The sequence below is a fragment of the Polyodon spathula genome, chromosome 14 (genome assembly GCF_017654505.1).
Source record: "Polyodon spathula isolate WHYD16114869_AA chromosome 14, ASM1765450v1, whole genome shotgun sequence".
Classification (NCBI taxonomy): domain Eukaryota; kingdom Metazoa; phylum Chordata; class Actinopteri; order Acipenseriformes; family Polyodontidae; genus Polyodon; species Polyodon spathula.
This window is the reverse complement of record NC_054547.1, coordinates 27,894,703-27,921,070: the sequence shown is the minus strand read 5'-3', so window position 1 is coordinate 27,921,070 and position 26,368 is coordinate 27,894,703. Positions and strand designations below refer to the sequence as shown.

The window sequence follows — 26,368 nt, the reverse complement described above, 5'->3', positions numbered from 1 at the left end:
AAACTAAAATGCAACTTTTTGGCCTAAATGCAAAGCGTTATGTTTGGTGCAAACCCAACACAGTGCATCACCCAAAGAACACCATCCCTACCGTGAAGCATGGTGGTGGTAGCATCATGTTATGGGGATGTTTCTCATTGGCAGAGACTTGCCAGGATATAAGGGAAAATGAATGGAGCAAAGTACAGAGAAGTCCTTGAGGAAAACCTGCTGCCCTCAGCAAGAAAGCTGAAACTGGGACGGAAGTTCACCTTTCAGCATGACAACAACCCAAAGCACACAGCCAAAGCTACACTGGAGTGGCTAAGGAACAAAAAGGTAAATGTCCTTGAGTGGCCCAGTCAGAGCCCCGACCTAAATCCAATCGAAAATTTGTGGCATGACTTGAAGATTGCTGTCCATCAACACTCCCCAAGGAACTTGACAGAGCTTGAACAGTTTTGTAAAGAAGAATGGTCAAATATTGCCAAATCTAGGCGTGCAAAGTTGGTAGAGACCGATCCCAACAGACTCACAGATGTAATTGCTGCCAAATGTGCTTCCACCAAGTATTAACTCAGGGGGGTGGAGACTTATCCAATTATGATCTTTCAGTTTTGCATTTTTAATATATATATATATTTTCCCCTTAACAGTGTGGAGTATGGTGTGTAGATAAGTGGAAAAAAACCCATTTAAATGCATGAAACTTTGAGGCACTAACACAACAAAATGTGAAAAAAGTTCAAAAGGGGTGTAGACTTTCTATAGGCACTTTACTTCAAATATCACTTGCAGTCAGAATCTAAGTCCACCTCTGTTTCACTGATCCCAAATTCTAGTTTCATTTTCGTGAGAATGTATTCACTATCAGCCTGCATAAAACACAGCAGCAAGGGTGAAGCCCAGTTTAAAAGCAATGACTCCAATTATATTGTACGAAGAGTGCAATTAAATTGCTTCCTCCACCATTCCTGACAAATACGTTCTGGATTTAATGCTTTGCATAAAACATTTGGGAGGTCAAAGGTCGTCAGTTTGGCCCCGTACTGAATTACACTTGCAAAGGGAACGATTCTCATTAGCTTCTGTATATTTGCTCTAGTGCATTCTTGCCACCCTCAGGGGAGATTTGGAGCTCCCATGATATGCATTAAATCAGGCACTCAGCTGTTAAAGACTTCTGTTTATGGACATTACCAAAGCCCCCCTTTTTCAACAATAAAACTTCTCTCTGATCTAGGATTGACAAGCTCTGTGACATTCTAATAAATCTACCAGAGGTTTGGAGTGATTTTTCACCTATGGAAACATTGCAATTAGGCCGCAAAGGTTTCATTTCTTGTGAACAGGAATAGAAATCCTAAACTGCGTTGATTTTAATAACATTTAAATCGAAAATGTACAGGATTACGGGATTTTTTTTTTCTTCACATTTCCATATACTTTTTTAGTATCCCGATACATTATAAATTAACCCCAACTGACAACTGCATGTGAAAATTATCAGGATCACCTTTTATTGAAATGAAAATTAATAAATAACTACATTTAAATAACTAAAAGACATCAATTACATATATCCCCAGATTTGGATATTCTTTAGATAAGCAGTTCTGAAGGCACTCATAACAACTGCGATGGCCGCATGTACATACACTGTCTGTGGATGCAGAGCTGCTCTTTGGTTGTACATATCTAGCTGCCTGCAATAAATACAAAAAGGATAAAACCCTGAATAACACTTCAGTTATAATAGCATTTCACCAGGAACATGTCTTTGTTTTGCTTTAGTAGTCCCAGGCACAGGGGACGTTTCCCACAGAACACACTATAACCCAGTTCAGCCAAAGCATCTTTACAGAAGTAAAGGCCAGCACTACCTGCTTACTCTTTCACATACTGTAATCTCAGTAACATGTGCTAAAGAACATCTTCATCAAATATCAAAACCTGATAATCGAGTCTCTAGGTATGTGCAAAAGTAAGTAACATCAACTTACATCAGCTAATGTAGGTGACTCCACTGCTGTATATCCATTGATAGGTGTCCCTATCAATGCTCATTTTACATTTATTGTCGAAATTGGATTACTAATGGTTCAATATCACATTGCAAAGAATAATTTATTAAAAGCCGAGGGTTAAGTTACCATAGAAAATCTGTGTAATGAACTTACAATGCAGACCTAATCACTGTAAACTAGACTGCATTACACACATTTCAAGGTGTATGGCCATCAGCAAATCTCGTCAGTGTAATATGCTATAGTCTAATTTTCACTATTCATGAAAATCCTACCCCTGCAATCAAACTGCATGATTAAATCGTAGACGACGCAATTAACCGCCAATAACTTCAATTTAAGCAATATTTGGATCTACTTTTGATGCAATTTTGGAAGACTGACTATCAATGTGTTGGGAAAACTAGGGTTGACTCTGAAGTCTAAGTAGAGAACACAGCTTCACTATGGCAGATCCGCAAATGCAATGATCATATGCATGTACCCCTACAACAGGCAGGATATCGGACAATGTGGGAATTTAAATCAGATGGTGCATTCTGGGCATCACCAGTTGTGCAACAGATTCAAGTGTCAGCTTGGTGACTTGCATCAGAAGGATCCACAGCTTCTTTTATAAAATCCTAACCAAACAATGTGTTTGTGGTGCCCCATAAGGTCATCCATGTCAACTATGGAATTTCATATCCCACTGCATCCTGAAACTAGTGCATTCACATACATTTGCAATTAGAGGTGTCAGGATTACTTCTTGTAATACTTTAGCCATTCACTAAACATGTCCACTAAACTCAGAGATAGACACTAAATTATTTTTTACATGTTATTCATATGCTTGTTAAATTGAACAGTTTAATGTAATAATTTCTGTTTTGCTTTCTTAATGGGGGTGTGGGGGGGGGGGGGGGGGGGTGTCACTGTTTTCCACTGCACTTTTGTCAATGTGACAAATACAGTAAGAGTCTAAGTGTTATTGATACTGCTAAGTTTATAGCATTTTACATTTTTAAAACGTGGAAAACTTACTAAAATCGGCCAATTTATTTTCAATAGCCGAATTGTTTTACTAGGGTTCCATGAAGAAAAAGGGCATAGTCTCAGAGGATGGACTTTGGCTTAATAATGTAATGCGTACCCATAACAATGAAGGCGGCTTTAACTGACACGTGTCTACTGTCCTCAATACACAGACATCAGCTCAAATTGGGACCTTTATTGCTGGTCTAAAAGGGAGGCAAAGGATTCAATATGAATAAATGCCTAACTGCCCTCTACCTGTGACTATGGTGGTCAGTTGAAAGTAGGTTACCTATTTCAATTCCTCAGCTTTTAGAAGCGAGTGTTAACAGAGAAGGCATATCTCAAAATTAGATTTTAAACTCATTTTCAAATGAGTGTGCTGACAGATAACTGCACAATGAGACAAACATTCATAAGGTTAAGGGAACTAATATTTTAGAGAAGAAAATCAAACACATTAAATCATAGTGTTTGTCAGATAATTGGATCCCAGTAGCAACATTAATAGAAAAAATGCATGAATAAATAAATACCTAAGAACATGTCAAATCCAGTCATCCCAATGAAGCGCTGCACAAAGTTAGACACAGCGCCAAAGGGAAAGAAATATTGTTTTTCTCATCATCAGCATTTAACATATTACCGAAAAATATCTTTGAGGCTGTTGGGCCCAGAGGAAGTAAAGCCCTATTGATTTATACTCTGTTTGATAAATTGTTTAATCTGTACAAGATATCACTGATGAAAAGGTTTGGTAGTTTTAATTCTGACCTGCAAAACTTCTATTGCTGAAAACGCTGAATGTGCTGGAATAACAAGTGCATCCATTTAGGCAGAGCGGGTGTCTCCATTACAAAAGTTACCCAGGCTTAGTAAAGCAAAAGGAGGTCTTACAGTATTTAATTAGATGGCATTACTGTCTGGTAGCTGGGAATGCAACAGCTTGAGTCATTGGCAAGGTCAACTACAAATGTAATGCCCTCTAATCAGTTGTATTGGGATTTCAAACCAGTAAACAAGGCCTTTATTGTTTTAAACATTTAATTCTTTACAATTACATATTTAAATAGACTTTTCCCTTTGTTTTTTGTTTTCTAGCCTCAAAAGCCTCCCATGACATTAAATATCCTGACTAAGAATCTAGCTATCTACATTTTTTGTTCTCTCTACAGTCAAACATCCTTTGTTGTATATTGGGACATACTGCATTAGAAGTGAAGACAATAAAATGTACAACAGAAGTCAACGTGTACATGTAAAATAACCCTATTGGTTTAATGGTCTATTGGAAAATATTTGTTCTCCCCCCGTTTGGGAACCACTGTACTTGACACTTGTTACAAAGGACATAAAAGTAGCTAAGGTAACTTTCTTCAAGAAGTAAACATCTTCATACGGTTTATTACAGGTCAGATAAACATATGCTTGGAGAAACATTTGAACATGTAATTTCAAATGGCACTGGCAATGTGTTTAAAGAGCACTTCAGATAATGTCAGAGAAAATCTGAATGATTGTGTACTGTAGCTAAATATATAGGAGGCTCTTCTCATTGCTCAAGGGGCGTTGGAAGGGTGGTTTTAGCAATCTTGCCTGATGGAAGTGTCGGACTAATGTTTTTGACTGTCAGCTTTTTAAAAGGATACTGCAGCGAGAACTGGCAATTAAAGTGAACCACTTCAATACCTAATATAACTTTCTTTCTTCATAAGTGCTGTATATAAACAATTCAGTATTTAAACAAGTACAGTTATTTTATAACTAGCTGTACTATTTATGAATTATAAAATGTGACACACGTAAGTTGTCTAATTAGGTAATTCCAACTAGTCTAATGTAACTTTGTTACAGACAATCCAAGTTCCCTTTGCAATTCTCAGGCAGTAGATACAAGAGACATTGCAAGGGATTATAAAGTGAAGTAAAAAGGCGGTTATACAAAAGAAACTTAAGAAAAAAAAAAGAAGAGTGATACATTTTCAAAAAAGGTTAGATTACAGCAGTATTAGTGTAACGCAGGCTTTTTAAGACGTTCTAGTTTTGCCACTTGTCAATTACAACAATCACATGCAAATGATGAGTGCATTTCTTTACTTGAAATGATAGCTTTCTTATCATTTGAAATGTGTAACTAAATGACAATATTTCAGCCTCTGGGCAAACCTGTCCTGCTTTCATTACCTTAACAATGCAGTTGCATCTTCTGTTGATGATTTCACTTAAACCATGACATTCAAAGCCAGAAATAATATTTTCCTTGGCAACTTTGAAGCACTACACACTATGCTTCCTTGGATAAGCCCTTTATTTGGAATATAATAAATCATCTAGGAGTTTTATTTGTGCATTAGGTGGAAGGCAATTTAAAGCAATGTAGCCCAGTCGATGAATTTGTTGAACTAAATGAAGGACTGGGCAACTCTCCCATACAGTAGCCAGGTAATGATGTGTCTGATCTCAGCATGATAGCCGCACGTGGAAGGACTATACGCCTCCAGACACTGTCAAGAGATAGAACCTCCTGGGTTTCCAGACAGACTGGTCATTAGAATCAATTCCAGCTGCATAACTAATTTAAATTAATTTAATTTAAAATCTATGTGCAACACCAACTGATTATCTGCATTTAAAAAGTAACTCTTAAAAAAGGACTGATTAAAAAAACAATACTTACTTTTTATTACTGTTGCAGGTTTAGAAACTCACATCAGTCCTAGTTTAGGTATTGAAATGACCAGGTGAATGACTAAAGCCCCTTTCACACTGGCATGCTCTACCCGGGTCAGGTATGTGATTTAACACTGCTTTTGATAAAGCAGGGTTGATCTGGGTGACTGACGCAAGTGCACAATGCGCGTTTCAATGCCCCGGAAGCAGCTTGTTACTGACGCTTCCATCCAAGATTCTCTGAAATGCCGTCAAGCATTTTGTCTCGCTCAACACGGGTCAAAGCGTGTCAACCCACATACCGGTAGGCATTCCAGTGTGAAAGGGGTTTAATAAATCTGAGCAATCCGGCCCCTGCTAAGTCTGCTTTGAACTGACTGCGCTTATCACAGTGTGAATAAGTCTCAGCTGAGGCTGTGGGCTTTATATAAGCAGCTGAACATACAGGCACAAGGGAAGAACAGTTTATTTAAAACCAGGGCCTAACTGCCATAACCCTCATTACTTCACAAATATACTCAATTGAGTTCTGAAACCCAGGGACTGCGTGTAGGACAAGTTTGTTTCCAATGCTTTCGTTTTATTGGGTTATAAAAACAAGAAACAACTTTTGGCGGTCCACCACTAATTAACTTGTCACTGCTCTTGTGTATTTTTTTTTTTTATGTTGACAGAACTTCTAAATTGCTCATTTCGGTTAGGGACGCAGATAAATCTCTCCATGTCTACTAGTCGCGTCCCTTTAGTTTGACCCATCATTGATGCTGCTGTGTTGTTCCAAAATGGAGCCTCTGTATTTTCTACTGCAGGTTTATTGGAAGTTATGGACACTATGAGAAGGAGCTGGGCTTTTCAATAAAAAAATAAAATAAAAAATTTAAAAACCAAACAAAACAATGACACTGTGAATGGGCAGCGTGCTGGTCCAGCCTTTAACGGCTGTAAAAATAGCAGGCAGATGCAGGAGGAGGCAGTTTACTCACTCTTGTGCATACTTATTTATGCAAAATTTACAATAGAGCCCAGGCTGAGCAAGTTCATAAACAATTGGTATACTTGTTAACATGCACAGCTGTGGATGCTGGGCTGGCAAGTAATAGTCTCAGCAGGGTATTTCAGAAGGTAGTTACCTGTTTTCAGCCCAGGAAATTATAAAAGGAGATTTCTCCTTCCTCTTTGTTTGGCTACTTTGCTTTGCTTTGCTCTGCTCTGCTCTGCTCCTTGCCCTGGGTTTGTCCAACAAAGAGGAGAGATTGCTCCTTTTATACATCTGTGGCTGGGCTTGATTGTTAATTAATCAATTAAATCCCTAAATTGCATATTTGACATGGATAATATTAAGCCCATCCCTGCCAAACTGGAACAATAAATAATACATTTTATACAAGGGCTTGCGCCCTATCACAGGCACACACACACACACCTAAATAAGAATGATTGCATTTATTATAAAAAAAGGCAAGAAAGCATGTCAGTTCAACCAGGATACAGTTACTATGCATGTAGGTTCAACAAACTTGAATTTGACCCTGCAGACCTGACTAACTCTTTCAAAACACATTGTGGATTACTGAATTCATCCTTAGTCTTTACACCACCATAGAAATGAAAAGGTGGATACGATTTAGAAAAAGAAAAGCAAGAGAAATACAGTACCCCGGTGACGTCCATGACCTTAATAGCAGCAAGCTGGCCGGTCTTGACATGGCGACCCTGTTGGGACAATGAGAGGTACAGGAGGAGTTATTAAAAGTAGGCTGCAAAATGAGCAAAAACGTGAAGCTTAGTGTTCATTTGCATTAGCATGGGAAATCTCTTGCTATAAAAAAAAAAAAATCAGGTAGAGAATATCCCCAAGCAATCTGCTTCAGCTCAAGCTATCCTGCTGCTCATCAGAATATCAAGACAACTTTGAATCAAAGATGTCAAGTAACTCTTCATACGCAACTTCTGTATCTGATTACAGGATTGTTGATTGGTTTTAAAAGGTGAAAACGGAAGGGAGTATTATTATTATTATTATTATTATTATTATTATTATTATTATTATTATTCAGTTATTTAATCATAGTTGTCTTGGGTAGTAACATTGAGTTTAACATGTTGTATGTTGTACAACTACATCAAAGCTTTATAAATTTAAAGAGTTTAGGGATATTCAGAGATGTGTACAGTACATCAAAGCTTTATAAAATAAACCCCCAAATCCTACATTGAAATAATGCCTCCACATACAGTATCCATAAGGTGTGTGAGAACCATGGACACCAATACAGGTCTGACTTCAGTCATGGATAATAGAAAGGAGTGTCTCGATGGGTTGCTGTTTAATATACACATCTCTGAAGTATCTAGCCGCAACACAATTCTGGTAGCAGCCTGCTTACATATAACGTACCAAAAGAAAAAAAAGGTATTTTTCACCTTTAATTCAGAACTTGTTTTTACAAATGTGAGAAAAAAAAAACAAAAAAAAAACACTGTAGTTCAGCAGTACTCCCATCTCAGTGTACAATTACATGACCTTGTGTTAGGCCTTTCAGGGGATAATTAAAAGTATCTTGAAGCAAGTGCAGGTGAAAAAAAAACACAAAACCCAAGAGTTTCTTGAAATTGATGGACAAAGCTTCCTGCTCCCCCCCCTCTCCCCCTCCTCGGCAGATTCACAACAAACAAGTAAATGGGAGCCGACGAGACCATGTATGGAGCTTTATTTAAATGACCACCATTGTTCACTTTGTTCTGGAGAACAGACACTCATGGAAGAATTACTTTCTGGAGTCACACAGCTATCAAAGCACTAGTAGAGTAACGGGTCTTGGAATTGCTGCAATTTATAAGGAACAGGCATTTCAGAAGCAATATTGAACATTTACACTGGAGAAACAAATATGCAGTAAGTGAATAATTTTCATTAAATTTCACACAGCTCAGTATTATACATTAAATCAACGCCACACTTTAGTCTTTGCAGTGGGGGAAAAAAAAAAAATACATACGCTGATCAGTCTGTATTAAACTCATATCTCAAAATAGGTCACAACCCTCCCCAGTTCATAGTGTGATTATCAAGTGGAAAGTCTGCTGATACCACTAATCCTGATCTGTATACTAAGAGAACCTTTTTAAAGCGTTTCAGACCTCAATGCTTACTGAAGATACAAGGCACTGTATCACCACAAATATGACCCATGGATCTTCTACATCCAATTTGTTGTTAGGACGGTATTAAAATGATACATACAGTAAACTCTTCAGTGTGGTATCCCCATCCAGTAGCTTTGTTATCTCTAAACTACTGGGCTTCAGTTTTATTAGACAACCAGTTTTCTATAGGTAATGAAGTGGGGTTATATGACGGCACAATTCCTGAGGCTGCAATAAAATGATGCTTCCAAAGGGGAGATGTAATAAAATGCCCAACTTCTACCTGCCCAGAGGGTCCACCCAGCACAAAGGTGCTACATTCTGACCCTCCATATTTTAAAGAGTAAACATAATTGATCTCACAGGTTGACAAATGACGGAGAACGCGTCCAAACGATTTGTATGAAATGAAACAAGAATGACAGTTATGTGCTCATGTATCCTACATTCACCATGAGAAAGGAGCATACGTTACAGCATAACAAACAATTCCTTGTGGAAAGTGATGAAACAATAATTCATACCAGCTCAAATTCCATTGAGAAACCTAATTTGATTAGTCAAACACACAGTGTGCTGTTGTGAAAAATTGCTAGCTGAGTGAATGTGAGGCTATTATCCATGAGGCCTGAGTAGCCATCTTTCACTGAGGGACAGCTTGCATAACTCATATTGTGTGTAATTGTTCTGACATTAGTTCAGGGCTATTGCATTAGTATAAAAGCAGCACATGTTATCAAAAAACAGTGGGAATCAGGAGATACCATTAGTGCGACTCAACTATGAAACCCTGGCAGTGTTACAGTAGTGTTTAATACATTGTACCCAATACCTTTGCTGTTTGTTAAGCTACATGAACCAATCATTTGGACTGAGCTCTTCAAGCAGGTGTAGACACCCACGTGAGGGTTGGTAGCGCTGATTGGACAATTCACCATTCCCATTGAAACATCTGCTTGAATTTTGCCAATGGCTGCTCTCCATGAAGCACTGCTTCTTCTCTGTGGGGAGCAGCAATCCGCACAAATGTATGCATCTGTTTGTCATGTCAGTGACATTCATTTCCTGCCACTGCTGTAAAATCAGAGCATAAATGTTTGACTAAATGAAGATGGATTCATATACAGTACTCCCAGACTGACATCAATAGCTTGTGCTAAAACACACCCAAAGGTTTATCACAACTGAATAAGTGCTTCTCTAGAATACTGTATATCTAAAACATATTGTAATATACAGACTGACACAGAAAGGGTGCCTCCATAGATTGATACTTGTGCAAAAGAATGTTCTTTTAACCATAACTGGACAAGCGGTTCTCTAAATACAGTATAGGTTAAAAGTGTATGTGTGACAGACAGATATATGCCACAGTATACAGTACCATAATTTATTATCTATTATAAAAGAAATAATGTTTGAGTAAGTTTCATCACAACTGGTAATGTTTAACACGTGCAGTACTGTATGCAGACCTCCACCACCAGCATGACACATTACTCATATGTCCTTGTTCATAAGAGACATTCATCTCAACGGTAGTCCCTTGCTACATAAAAGAAGCTTTGATGAAAACAAGACGGGAGGGGAGATTAGTTGGAATGGAAAACCCCAACTGGATTTGAATCTTTCTAAAAACCATCATTTAAAAAAGGCCTTGGCTTTTTCTCTTTGTTTCTTTTGTGAGATGTTACATTCCACTTTTAACTTGACTACCGTATTCCTTTGAATTTAAGGTACCCTCAAATTTAAGAAACAGCCCAAATTTACCACCTTAAATTTGAGGAAAAAATAAAAACTTCAAATAAATATGCATTTGCAAATACACTACCTCAATTACGCTGTTGTATTGTACAAAACTGACAAACAGTGTTGTTCTTTATTAACCACAGAGCTTGTTTATTGTGCTGCGCACTGTATAATACTTAAGATGGCGTCTCTGTCTTACACATACCACCACTCGCTTACGGCATCACACACAACAGCAAGCACGACACAACACTCCATGATGTCCACAACATGTAACCTGGCAACCACAACAGCATTGAACATTGGCATGTCGAAACATACGGGGGTCTGATTAGCATTTCCGATCTGTCCAAGCTGGTACTGTTTGTTAGAAACGTTGAAATTGTAAACTTTTCTCTTGGCAGGTCAGTCACGTTTCTGTTTGTGTACTCGGGTAGTCACATCTTTTGTTGGTGATTTTAATACATGCATCACTATACTGTACTTGAACTGAAGAAGCAGGCTATTTCTGAGAAGCAAAAAAAATGGTTAAAAAAAGCATGTCTAAAATTAGAAAGAATACGGTAAATCATATTTTGCATAAATTACATTTTTTTTTTTATTTCATACTATTTGGCCCGGCAGTGCTATAAATTCTACCCTACTGTACCTAGAAGCTAAGTGCAGTGTTTATCTTGTTGTTTGCATCTCACAAACAAAACAAAACAAAATGTCCTTAAATGACGGGTTTGTAGAAACTATTGAAGGCTGGCATACCATATGTTTGACTTATTATGATTCTTTTTAAATGAGTTTGGATGTGAAAGACCTTACATGAAGGAACATGTCTCAGTAACACCACAGAGCAACATTTTTTACTGTAAAAGGGCCAGAATACATTTTCATACACAACACAGGCTGCACCCAAATTGCTTTTCCAAAATGATGTTCTGTTGAATGGCAACCTTTGATAAGCTACAGTGTAATAAGTGGGTTCTGTGAAACGTGGTTGATGGCAGGCAAAATTGGGGTCACCAGGAATGAGAACACCACCAAAAAGGCTTTCTTTTTTTCTTTTTTTTTTTTTTTTTTTTTTTTTTATAAAATCACAAATAGGAAAATCCAAAAGGTTTACTTTTGATCAGATTTAAGTGTGTTTCTGAAGGCCAGACATATTTTAAAAGATTCAACATGATTTACAGTGTTATAGTACTTGACCAGGTTCACAGAATCGGGGCGTTAGAATACACTATGATCATTTACATATCACAACACGCAAATAACCTATGTTAATGATGGTTTACTTTGTATAATGAGTAAAAAGACAAAAACGCAAATGAGACATGTACCATAAAAAACGGTGTACAAGTCACCCCCCCTCCCCTCCTTTTTTTTGAGACAATAATTTCAGGAAAAAGCCTATAGGTCACACCGGTGTATAAGTCGCTCCCCCCTTTTTAGGACCCCCTAAAATACCTACAAGTAGCTACAGTATGTAATGCTTTTGGTCATGCATCATGATAGCCAATTCTATTACATTACGATATACTGCACCATGGAAAGCAAGTAAGATGATTCATTAACAATGCTTTGTTCAAGATGTTTGGCAGGTGTAGGAGCAACAGTTAACCAAGATGAAGAGGATGGTACCTTACATCATAAGCATGCCCCACCCATGGCCCCAGGTACCTACAATACCTCTTTCCTGTTGTTGCCACTTGCTCTGCAGGGATTCTTTTTCTCCCTGGTACATGTACGAACCACAAAAAGCAAGCACTGTAAATATCTTGAACTTTTAGCATTTACTTTCCTTGTATAATTACACAGGGCCCTGAAATAGACAACATTTATAAAAGGGCATAATTAAAAAGTATATTAGCTGTTCAAAACCTGCTTTCATACATCATTTCCCCAGCTGATGGCTCATTTATTTAAATATTATGACCGTAAAAGTTTCAATTAATTCCACTTGGACCAAAAAAATAATAATCCAGCACAGCATGTCTCCTGGGAGTCCAAGGGGATCAAAGATGGCATCTTGATGAAAGGGCCAAGGCAGATTCAAATAAGCTCTAGAAGTACACTTTTAACAAGTACTATACACTTACAAATGCTTAACGTGGCTTTACAATAAAAAACTGCAATTACAATTTAAAAAGTTATGACAATGTCTGCTTTAGTCATTTTCGATTAATGCAAACAACATTCACTTTAATTACATTTTTCACCTGGATTCGTCTGTATCAAAAACCTAATATAATATGTACTCTCCAGGGGGTTGATGTGTGGACAATCGTTTTTCAACTAAATAAAACTGAAAGAATATTCAAATATCCACCTGAATTTTCAGATAAAATAAATACAATAAAATAAATCTGGCTTAAAACACAGCCCATACTACTATGAATCCCAACTGCTTAACGATTAAGAGGCGGTTCAGGTCACATACGGTATACTTTAAGGCAACACACTTGTGAGCGCCAATACAATCCCAACTGGACACACGATAGCCTACATAATGGTTAAACCAATTTAACCATAATGCAACTGTGCCTGCCTTTGGAGCACAATGTTCACAATGTGAGCACAGGGTCAGAAGATTGAAGTTTACGATGGCTATCAAACCATTGTGTGCTGTATTCCTAATTGAAAGATTTGTTGTTTGTTGTTGCAATTATCAAATCCACCATCATGGATCACTTGATCTATTGTTATTAGCTTCAGACCATAAAGGGTATTTTCCCTCAAGTTTCAAGTATACTTCATGGATCTTCGAAGTAATGCTATTGAACAGAGGATCAGTTTTGTTCAAGCAAATTAATGACAGCTGGCACAAACATTGCCCTTGGCATTGCCTCTGATAATATAAAAACACATCCTCCAGCCAGTCATTATCTGGCTTTTAAAAGGATCAATCTTTTGTACATTATTGCTTAATTAAAGTCACAAGGCCTTTCTGTAATCACCGATTTAGGACATAAACACACTCAGAAATATTTAAAAGCCTTAAAACCAGAAACCCCAGCATTCCTTCAACAATAGGTGCTCCTGACTCACAGACTCAAGACATCAATGACACAATTCACACAAACAAGAAAAAAAAAAACATTTGCAAGCATGTGACAAATGACAGGCTAGGTCATAGTTTCAAAAGGACAAACCACGATTTACTCATACTTTTCAATTAAAAGGTTCAGACTGCACCATTCTGAGGCTGAATTGTGACTAATTTATGGCATGACTTAATATAGAACCACAATAAACATCTCCAAAATGTTGCAAAAGATGCAACGAAAACCACGAAGATGACTTTTCTAGTCTTCGTAGATTGGATTACACCAAATTATTGGTTATTATCACACATACCTCCAATAGTAATTACTTGTGTGTAAGTGTCCAATTGCTGTAAATATTCAGGGTTATAGGGTGGTGAAAATCTGTTTATGGTGGACGCCCGTTTAAACGATACAAGTGTCGATATAACCCACCATCCTATTACTCTAGGTATATATGTCTTTATTATTAATACACACCATATATTTGTTTTCTAATCAATACCAACTTTTCTATTGTCTACTTCACCCAAAGAGGGTAAAGGCAGATGAAGAGAACGCTTAAGTGGCCGAAAGACATCACGGTTTTAAATGGACTTTATAGTTAAATGGAATTCCGAGAGGTGCTCAGGTATGATTTTTTTTTTTTAACGTCAACCATGTTGATTTGGAGAATGCAGCACGGTAAAACCTTAAAGAGGCACGGCTGATGTCATGAACATGTTTTTTTTCCCCCCCGTGATGTGTCGTGGGGTACAGAAAGTTAAACGTGCACTCTGATTAGATGAAAAGACCCTCAGCAGCAAACATATTTTTACTTTAATCATTATTTTTTGTTGTAAATTTGTCATATAGATAATCCCTTACCCAGGCTAGCCGTGCTTGAAATTTGCACATGTCCCCTTGACAGGCTGAATGGAACAGGTACCAGGGCTTTTGTGGACGCAAGGAATAAAACTACACTATAATACAGAACAAAAAAAAAAACCACACACTACATATCATAGTTTACAGTTTGGGGGTTTAGATAATACTAAATGTACAATACATTACACCGACACTGTTGTGTGTGTATACTGGTCATCTCAAACTAAAACAAGCAAAAGTTTGTATTTCATTTAAGTCCCTATAATGACCCCTAGTTAAACAAAAAAAATGAGATACCTCAAAGGTCCTAAAGCAAGCGTTTGTCTGTTGAGGTCTATAGTTCTACTAGGTCCCCAAATGGGCTGCAACTCTGTGGCAGGGCAGTCTTGCATTGCTACACACCTTATCCCTGTAAAACCCCAGTTTGAGATAATTGCACAGAAAAGGTTAAATCAGATGACCGATTAAGGGGACCCTGTAACATTAACCTCCCTGTAATCTGTAAATCTCAAAATAATACAAAATAAAATAAAGAATAGTACAGTAAGATTGATGGAACTTGTTAAACAGTGACAGACTGGTTCTTTTTACCAACATCCATCTGTCTGGAGAGAGCATTTTTTTTTTTTTTAAATAAAACATTATGTTTTACAAAGGCCCTGTAAGATTAGAGGCACAGCATCACACTTTCAATTGGAATTGAAATCAATTCGCCACAAAAATGACATCAACCATTTAAAGAAAAAAAAAAAGTATTTATATAACAACAAAAAACTTCTACTATTTATACTGTTACAAAATATCACATTAAAGTATATTTCAGAATATCACATTACAGATAAGAGCAGTTGTGAAGTACAATAAAAATAAGTAGCAAAAGATAGAGAATACAGTAAATAATTACATGCAAAGCAGGTTTGACTAAGAGCAGTTAACTAATATTAAAACTATTTGCTTACATGAGTAAAGTCCAGTATGAGCACAGAGAGAGAGAGAGAGAGAGAAACAAACAGACTGAATAAGGAACAGAAAAAAACAACAATTGAGAAACTGAAGTTTTGACACTTGAGATAAATGTCCTAACTAATTTTCTTCGCAACTGAATAAGCAGTACCCTTCTACAAAACTATTTAGTAAGATACTGTATATACACAGCATACCTGGCATTACAACCTACTGTATGAGATCCCATGAGATAAATCACCAGCAAAAACATATGTGGGCGTATATATTTAATTATTTTTTTTACTGTACATGTGCATTTTTCTCTGTAACCATTACAAATAAGCCTTATCAGCAAATGTTGTGTCAACATATTGAAAAACTACAGGAGATTTTCGAAATCCAAGAAAAGGTTTATGGCACTCGGCAAATGACTTCTCAGACTGGAGTCAGGAGAAGATTAATATTTTCAAAGCCGAGGTAAATCTGACCTTGGCTACAGCCAACCTTCATGCAAATTTCAATGAACCTGCTGTCTAATATTAAATTTTTATGGGTGTTTTTTGTTGAAAAAAAAAAAAAAAAAAAAACTGGTTTACTACTGCATGTGGCACTACATTTATCATCCTGGTATAATTGTTATTCCAACAAAAAACACGCCAGCCAGCAGGGTCTACTTAATTAATCTAAACACCCCTGGCATTTAAATATTCAAATATTACAAATTTTGTCATTTTACTTTTAAAATTACAGAATTAATATCCTTACAATCAGTTAAATAGACCCCAGTATCCACTTTCTTTCTTAGGATTAAAGGAATCAGTTGTATGACCAGATCTACTTCACACTGTAGCCCTGACACCAGCAGGCAAGAATACGAAAAAACAGGGCACTGGAGTTGCAGCCTTATACTGGGCTGAAAATGGTACTTCTCTATGCCACGTTAAGCATATATAGAAAAATCATTTTTAAAAGTTTCAAACACGTTTTAAATCCGCTAATCAAAAAGGTAAAACACATATCCAGTTGTACAGAATGTCACAATCTTGTACAGTAACCTCCATTTAATGTAAAACGCAATTCAAAAAAGTGTGCTACTGTCCTACTGGGGGGGGGGGGGATTAGTCGCAGTACCTCTCCTACAGTACAGCTTTCATCTAGATATCTAGAGGGATGCGGGTAGATATGCTTATTCAAAACCATATCCAACCAGTGGCACCCAGTGGGAAATGCCAGTTTCACTCTTGATTATTCAGTGCACCTTTTTTAAAGAAATCTGTAATAGAAAGTCAGCTGGACCCCCACATTTGGCCTACATACACAACCCCATTAAAAAGAAGCTGGTTAAATCAAGGAGCACATTACACAATGGTGCAGGAATAAACAGGGCATCAGCATTAATAAATGACCAAACCCAACAAGTGAGCTGGAATATGGCAGTCAGTGTACGTGACTGACATAAGAGTGTATTAGTGCTATTTTGCTCTGGTCGATGTAAGCATGAAACCATGTAACCACAAGATAAATTGATTGTGTTCTCAGGAATTGTGAAAGACTGCCTCTATTTTATTATGAACCCAGCTGTTCCTCATTTTATTTCTATCAAAAGTAAATTCATTTTTTCTGTAGATGGATTCGATGTTTGTTCCAGAATAACTATTAAGGAACTATATTAGAAAAAATATTTTTTTTTTTCAAACCTTGGCTATAACTCCTTTAAGAAGCAGGATGCCAAAGCTTGAGTGAGGCTTCTCAGCAAAGTTTGTAAAGAAGTTGCTCTTAGGCACCTCCTATATTTTTCTTGAATTGTAGAGGCCTGAACTGTTAATTATTTAATAAGTAAGTAGTGTCACTGGTCATTTTCACATGGATGTTTTCCATTCCCTTTACTACTGTATGAGGTTTCCCCATCATTCTGAGTGGGTCTGGGTTGTGTTACTCTAATACGACATTATCATTTCTTTACCTGGCTTTGAGCTGTTGTAAGGTTATCTGAAGAATCCTGAGTGCCAGAAATAAACAGCCTTCCTCATGCCAATTAATTATTTATTAGATAGAGCGACTGCTTCAGTGTCAAAAGGTCAAGTAACGGCTGATTTAGAGAAATTCTCTCATCAGAAAACTGTAAGAGAATTTATTTATTTTTAAATGACATTTTGAAATTGTTTGCTCTGCCAGAGATTATTTTTTTAGGGGAAATTATCTTTCCTTTGGATATCTGCGCTGAAAAAATTGGTTACTGGAAACTTTATTAATTGGAGGAATACATACGTACACCTACCAATTCCCAATTACCCTTTGACTAGAGCTGTTTTTCTCCCCACATCAGCCAGCAATCAGCATTTATAAGAATACAAAGTTGATAGCTGCAGTTTAAAATGCCGTTTAGCTGCAATGATGTCCCAGACCATGCGTTTACTCTGCCTGAAACAGACATGTAGTCACACACATTCAAATATTCCAACAGGAGTGTGAACTGTACTTGGGGTTAAAGGAACAAGAGCATTCCTTCTTTGTAAAGAATGGCCCCCACCCCACCCACCTCCAGTTACAGTTACAGCACAATAGATACAGGAATTAAACAAATGTGTCTGAAAGAGAGCTATTATTATTTTTATTATTAATAAACTGTAGTGCTGCTTGCTGTACTGAAAACATTGTGGAGCTCAATAACCCTAAGCTATCCAGGGTTCATCCTTCTGACCCACTTGCTGCACACAGTCTCAGCCGATGTCTCCATTAGTTATTCAGCTGAAAACAATGCTCCCGGTCACACAGTTCTATTTGTGCTTGAAAGAAAACACACAAATAGAACCACCCCATGGAAGTAGAAGAATCTAGTTTACAATACAGTACTCTACATTAAATCAACTAATCACATACAGGATATCATTCTGAGAATAACATAAACAGATACACATACTTTATGATGCTCTGGTTCAAACTTCTGGTTCAAATAGCTAAATCCCCGTCGGTCTTGGTTTCTTATTTAAATTTGTATACATTTCATAAAGTTGTGTGAACTCTATGGAGTTCGAGAAGTTGCCCTGCCAAGACGTTGAAAAAAATCATATATGCATTATAAAATAGATAGCAAACCAGAAAATGACTTTTTACATACCATATGGCATCAAAATAAATTAAAAAGTCTAAAATTAAACAAAACAAGGTTTACAGATAGATGGATAGAGAGAGATAGATAGATAGATAGATAGATAGATAGATAGATAGATAGATAGATAGATGGTTGTTTATTTCCACATTCATAAACTTAATTTCAGAAATTACCTATGAGGAAAAAAACAAAACAAATCTATGTCCATGTTCTTTCGAGAGTCACATTGAATTATCCACAGATCCTGAAGTCCGTGTCAGTGTGATCAAGATAAAGCAGGAACACGGAACCATGTAGCTGCAATTCATCACAGAACATGACAAATACATTTTTTGTCTTTCAAGTTCTATTCCAATTGATTTTATGCAAGAAATGACAACCAAATTCAATTCTGGGAAAAATGAGTCAGTCATTCAGCTGTGAAATGGGCAGAGCAATTTTGTTTTCATCAGGAGAGCTTACAGTGACCTTATTAACATTTCTAAACTTCCGATTACCATATCATCTTTCACTGTATGGTTCTTTATTAGCAAAAAACGTCAATGAGAATTGTGTGTGTCCTGTGTTACCTTTTAAAAGTAATTACAATTTTTGAAGTATTGTTAAAAGCCCTTTGAGACCAACATGATTTAAATGTTTAAATTTGGGATGTTGGTCAGGAATTGTTTTTCAGCATAACTTTAGGAAATACATTAATTAACGAACACCTTTGAGCAAAAATGTTAAAGTTAGATAATTTGCACTGATTGAAAATCACTATTTTTGGTGAGACTTCTAGGATTAAGAAAGTCAACACCACCTTGGCATCCAGTTCTGTGTATTTACACAATGCAGAGAATATAACTTACATAGTAAATATACCATTTTTGGCTCTCACTTGTAAGCAACACTTCCATCTTACAGACCCTTGTCTTTTAAATTAACACTTACTGAAAGCATCAACTTAACACACCTAACCTGGTTATCTTTTCGGGTATCGTCTTTAAGCTTGAAATGCTATGAAACGAGAAGTTTTTAAGTCCTAGCAGTGCACCATGAATTACTTGTATTTTTCAAATATGTACACATGACATAATCCAGACTTGCTTTCTTTCATATGGTTGCCTCAGACATCAGGTAGAGATCTTTGGAGAAAAAACAAACAAACAAAAAAAAAAAAAAAAAAAAAAAAACATGCTCCATAAAACATTTCTCCAAGATACAGCATCCAATAATTCTTATTCCTGAAATATCACTTAAAAAGAATGTTAATCTCGCTCAATCTTTATTTACTCTTTCCTAGACTGACTAGGGTGTCAAAATAAACAAGGTTGTTGCCACAGTACCTTTAAAAAGACCATTGAAAAGCTGTCTAGATTTGGCCCAAACATACAGAATGGAGAAATGGGCAGATACAAGCTGGACTGAGGCTCTCCGGGGTTTATTGTTTTAATTTGTGAATATTAAAAGGATCACGATAAACAGCAAAGGTTAATTACAGTAGTCTGTGCTTAGAAAATAAATCTGTACTGAAAATAATGGACATTCTGGTATTGACCAGCATCGGTTGAGAAAAAATTAAAAATTTATTTTATTTAAAAAAAAAAAAAAAAAACATACTGTAAAGTTCTGGAGTCATTCTCTACTTTCTTTAATTACTTTATTTGCTGTAAACTCTGGCTGTGATGTTATAGACCTGCTAGATTTGAACAGGCCAGGAAATCTATATTCCAGTTCTATAGGTGTAACAATACACTATTGTCACAATAATATCACGATATGCAGGTCGTGATACAATGTGTATCATGATACATGTGATGATCCTGAGGCTACTTGTATGCTGCACACTGCAATAAGATCAATTAATGATGGACTATTATGTTAAGAGACACAAATTTTATGGGATCGGGAGAGTATGTATTCATATCGGCTAGAAAACACACATTCTTCATTCAAGAACCACTTGATGAGCTACAGTTGAGTACTGATGTGCTTTTGGTCTTGTATCATAATACAAACGATACATACCTCTATTACAATATATCATATAAAGTATCACGATTCATCCATAGACAGACAAGTCCCCCCCCCCCCCCCCCCCCCCCCCCGATACATTACAAATCAATATCAAAGGCACCTTTGAAGAAGCACCCAGTTGTGTGAAGCAACCTAAAATAAATTAATAAATAACTTCTTCGTGGGTGAACACACTTCGTTGGATTTTATTTAATATTTATATATAGTGATATATATATAAATTTATATAATATAATACATGTATATATATATATATCGATATGATATATATATATATGATATATATATAGATAATATATATATATATATGCTATAGATATATGTATATATATAATATATATATATATATATATATATATATATATAACACATTATGTATATATATATATATATATATATATATATATACACACACACACACACATATATATATATATATATATATATATATATATATATATATATATATATATATATATATATATATATAGTACTACGCACGCTTTTTTTTTTATATGTACCGATTTATTGTACACACAGCTAACATATGAATGTATTGCTGTACTGCACACAGTGGTATCTGTTTTTTTCCCCCCAAGGTTCTGAAAGAGTGTGCTGTCACATAAATCACCTCTTCCTGTTATCTAAGCTCATCCGACAATCACAGTGCACAGAAAAAGCTATTTAAGACTTAGCCTTGTGCTGGTGAGAGAACATCACATTCCAACTGATGCAATTAAACTGTCAATGGCACCACAGGAGGTGACAACAAAAAAACACTTCCTTTTTAAACACTGATTAAATTAAAGGGTAAGCTGCACCCAGTAGTTCATTTCTTGGTGAGACTGAAAACTTAAAATACAGACAATGTAAAGAATTATTATTAACAATATAACACATCATGCAATAATTCATTGATATATCGATTATGGATCAACATGGCTTTTTTTTTTTTTGCCTCAATTAAACATTCCGTGTGCCATGTGCTCTATGTGGAGTGTATGACATAGCTAGTTCCCCCGAAACACCTGCTTTCCTTGTGCGTTGCCAGACTTAGGTTTGTATTTGTTTCGTGATGAGAAATAACAGAATCTAAAGAAAAATAAAAACAGGTGATGCACATTAATGTTGTATTTGAAGGCTTTTGTGACGTCTTTGCTTCTTGCTTTTGAATAACAGTGTTCACAGTGCACTGCTATTCTAAATCGTGCACATGTTTCACACTGTGAAGTATTGTAACAGTCAAATCCAGATTGGAGCTTTTAACTGCAATTACTTCAGCATGATTTCCAAGGGGTTGTGAAACAACACCCATTTGTCAGTTTCAATCCTTACAACCCTTGACTTTTTGTCAAAGTGTGGCTGCTACTGTAACTGTCGATTTACAGGACTGTACTTCAACGCGTTCCAACAACAAACCATTCGCACCTTTTCAAGCAAAAAAGGAAAGGATTCTCTCAAGACAAATAAACAAAACGTGTGTGTGTGTGTGTATATGTGTGTGTGTGGGGGGGGGGGGGGGGGGGTACATTTGCATTTCTATGTATGAATCTACTTATCAGATAGTTCATGCTTATTAATTATTTCCATCCATTTCAATGAGCAAGTACACATAGTGGCAGGTCCTACACTTGTTTTTGTCCAACAGAGAATGTCACTTCCCCATGTCAGATGGCATAACCAGCAGGAGTGACTAACAGCAGAAAGGATGTTCTCATTGCACCACAACTCTCATGACCTCACCTATAGAAACAAAACAGATACAGCCATCGTTTTACCTATTTTTACAGAAAGAAGACCTCCGTCTAAAGTAATAGACTGACTGTGCTACCGGAAACCAGACATGGTGTGTGACTGATTGCTTATGTCACAAAACTTTATGAATCAAATCATCTGCAGGACAGAAAGACAACTATTTAACAACATAAATTCATGCCTGTTCAAGTCAATATTGATAACTGATAACCTGCATATGGTAGGATAATATGTCTTCTGTAGCAGTGATGTTCCAGGCATGCTATTGATTAGTTATCTGGCTTCTACAGGAAACAAACCTGCCATCTCTGGTAACTCACGTTTTGTTCCAGTTCAGGTCACGAGTAAAATTTAAAATTTTGGCCTTGGTAACCAGTGGACATTTAATCCACATCACAAAACCACAATACGTTTCAGCAATATTGTCTTGGGGCTAGGACTGTATGGCAGGTCAGTTTTGAGGTGTGGCTGCCGGAACCTTGCTAAATGTAGTCAGTTTCAGCGATTGGGTCATTCCATGTCCAGCTCACTATCAGATTTTCACATATGGAAGTACCTAGTTTTAGGCAGAATTCCAAAACATTAGCACTCAGATAAATGGTTACTGAGTTATGAGCCCCTCAAAGTGACTGCCAGGCAAGAAATTATATCCCTTCAACACCCCTGAACTCAAAAGGCATAGTATACACTTGTGGTTCAAATAGGAGGCTGTGTGGCCCAGTGGTTAAAGACAAGGGCTTAAAACCAGGAGGTTCAAATCCCAGTTCATTCACTGACTCACTGTGCGACCCTGAACAAGTCACTTAACCTCCTTGTGCTCTGTTTTTTAGGTGAGATTTTGTTTTAAGTGTCTCTGCAGCGGATGCATAGTTCACACACCTTAGTCACTGTAAGTTGCCTTGGATAAAGGCGTCTGCTAAATAATGAATAATATAATAATAATAATAAATAATAATAATAATAATAATAATAATAATAATAATAATAGTCACAAACCTCTTTTTCTAGAACAAAATTAGCAAATGTCCTACTTTAATATGGCACACTCCTTAAAATAGCAATTAACTAAATTTAGCACTGACTAAAGGTAGAATATAATTGATAGAACAGACAGCAAAACAAAATGTGGTTTCTATGTATGTTATTATAAGCTAAATTATGTACAATGCCTACAGTATTGTATACAGTTTGGCAAAGTTATATTTGTATCCATCTCTGGACCCTAGGCAATACTGAAAGGTTTTTCTAGGGCACTAAGTTAGCCATTCTAGTTTTTTTAAATATCATAAAATAATCATGTGCCAGCACTGTGGGCATCAAGGAAGCCCATGCTGTGCCATTGCTGTTCTTCATCACAGGCCCCTGCTATGAACTGGTTAAGATTGCCCAGATCTCTTTCAAAAGTGAGATTGATTTCTGATCAGTAAGATTTAGTAGGGTCCTGATTGCTCACATTGCTGGCACATTCGTTTTTTATGACATTTCAAAAAAACCAAAAATGGATGAATCATCCGTCCCAGAATGACCTTTCAGTATTGTCATAGGGACCAGTCTCCTGAAGGAGATGGACACAAATACAATGTTGCCAAACTGTATACAATACAGTATACAATACTGTAAATACTGTCAGGGCTGCTGGAACTAGCGGTGCAGCAGCACCCCCTGGATTGAAGTGCTGTGCACCTGCTTCCATCACATACAGGGGTTACAGTTTTGTTCAACGGCTTTCAGCACCCCCACAATAAAAACATGTTCCAGTGCCATTGGTTACTGTATAGCTGACAATATTTTACAAGGAAAACACTTTGCTGTTCCATCAATAATTAGCTGTCGAGATGCATGTAAACCTTGCTAAATGTATTTATTCTAACAAAATACCATTAGTGAGTATAGAAAAAGAGTGTAATTTTTAAAGCATAAAGTGTACCATATTTTGGCAGAAGGACACAATTCAATCCCCTTTTTTTTCCCCCCACAATACTTAAGAAAACAAAAACAGATTAAATGACATATTAAAAGCACAAGTAGGTATCCATTTTGAGTTTTAGAGTGCTGAAGGGATGCCATTTCTGACCAGACGTCCACGATAACTACAGTGGTACAAGAGTTCCCCCAAGAACACCAAGGTATTTTTAATGATGTCACTGCACTTTTTTCTACCCCTATTGCATAACCATCCATTGTCACCAACGGGTCATATGTTGAAACATTATTAGACCAGAAGAGTATCTGTGTATAGTAAGAAGTAAGGCAATATCTTGAATGCTTTGAAAGACAAATAATTGATTGGACTCTTGGAAATGGTACTGTACTTCAGAGAGCTCTGTTTCTAAACCTGCAGCACCCCCCCCCCCCCCCCCACCCCCAATAATAGGATATCACAACACTAACAACTTGTTCAAATTTCACAGACACAGGAATTGGTGTAGTTTTACTTAATGCGAGTTAGAAAAACACACACACGTATTTCGATTACGCTGATAAATATTAGTTTCTGGGAGTCCAAAAAATCTTTAATACATTGCTTAGCAGCAATTGATTTGAAATGGGAATATGCTGGCTACAACCGGGAAACATTTAATTGGTGGCTATGTTAGTTCTGCATGTCTAGGACTGTACCTCACTGGCTTTGACATACTGCTATACTGTTTACTGCTGGCCCTAGTACACATTTTATTTAGCTTGATGAATTGCAGTCTGAAATTCATGCGAGTAAAATCAATAACCCATTGGTTTAACCCTCCTGTCACCAGACTTGCATTAAAAGACTCAAATATATTCCAAGTGACTGAAAATATCAGTTCATAAAGGAAATAAGGAAAAACACCTCTGGAAGGATTTTAGTAGACAAACAAATAATTACAAATACAAAATATGTGTGTTTTGTTTTTTGTTCTCTTCAGTTGTTGGTTTTGGCTTGGAATCCATACTACACTCATATTCTACAGAATGATCTATCAGACTCCAATAATTAAATTGTGTCTAAATGGCTCCAGTGTTTTGTAGGAGAACAGTGCTACACTGTAGCCATTGCAGAATTACACTAACTAAACCAACATACTTTAGCACATGATTACATGACCAGGCTATTGCATTGTACAGCATCTTTAATGGTGATTCAACTAACTGTACTTCAAGGCAGAACCTTACATTCAAAGAAAAATGGCTTTCAACCATATACATCTCGTCGGTGGAGCTACTATAATACAATGTGGACAAAACGGCTTTTGAATTCTCTAATCCACTCAACTCCTTATCCAATGTGTTCCTGTGATGATTTGTATCATTCATGAGCAGCAGGCCCTCACATTGAACCCTAACAGTCTAGTTAAGGCTGCCACCTTAGACGTACAAAATGATGGGACCTCCGAACAGGAAGGGGGTTGTTAAATTTAAACTCTTTAGACATTGTACATTCATCCAATAGGAAGCAGTAATAATATTTCTACTATAGCACTGACAACCAATTAATATCGTGTATCTATTGTAGTAATATTGTATCTTTATTTATCCAACTTGTGCTCAATTTATGGTACTGGCATTTAGTGTCCTGGGAAGGCATAATGAATTCCAGGGACACCTTCCTCAAAACCCTAAATCTAATGACAGTACTATACATTCATCAAAACAATTAAAGGCTCCAGACATCTGTCAGGTAAAACACTATTAATAACAGGTAATGTACCTTAAGCATCTTGTACACTACAACAGTGAACAAACCTAAAAAATGTCAGTCTGTTGCATTTATTTATTCGCATTTATTATAATCTTTGGTCACTGTGCAGAAGCTTAAATTGCATACATGGTATTCTGTGGAACATATTGCCTCTAGTTTCTGTGTAATTATAAGACAGTTATTCTTTGGTTACCAATCATAACAAATACTAAAAGCCTAGACAGTCTTGCAAGACTGCACTAGCCTTTAGTGCACTTTTAATTTGAAATGGTGTAGCTATAGCACACTGTTGGTTACAGATGTGGAGACCGTGAAATGCCACCAAACAATCACAATGGCTGTAAAAGAGAGCAAATACAAGACTTGGCTGAGACGT

The 26,368-nt window shown here is 36.6% G+C and overlaps 1 protein-coding gene across 1 annotated transcript in view; it reads right to left on the bottom strand.

Moving 5' to 3' along the window:
* LOC121326731 (TRAF2 and NCK-interacting protein kinase-like) overlaps positions 1-26,368 on the bottom strand; it is a 145,067-nt gene that overhangs the window by 74,745 nt on the left and 43,954 nt on the right. The window contains exon 3 of the mRNA XM_041270163.1: positions 7,350-7,406. Within this exon, the coding sequence (XP_041126097.1) occupies positions 7,350-7,406 (57 nt within the window). The remainder of the gene's footprint in view (positions 1-7,349; positions 7,407-26,368) is intronic.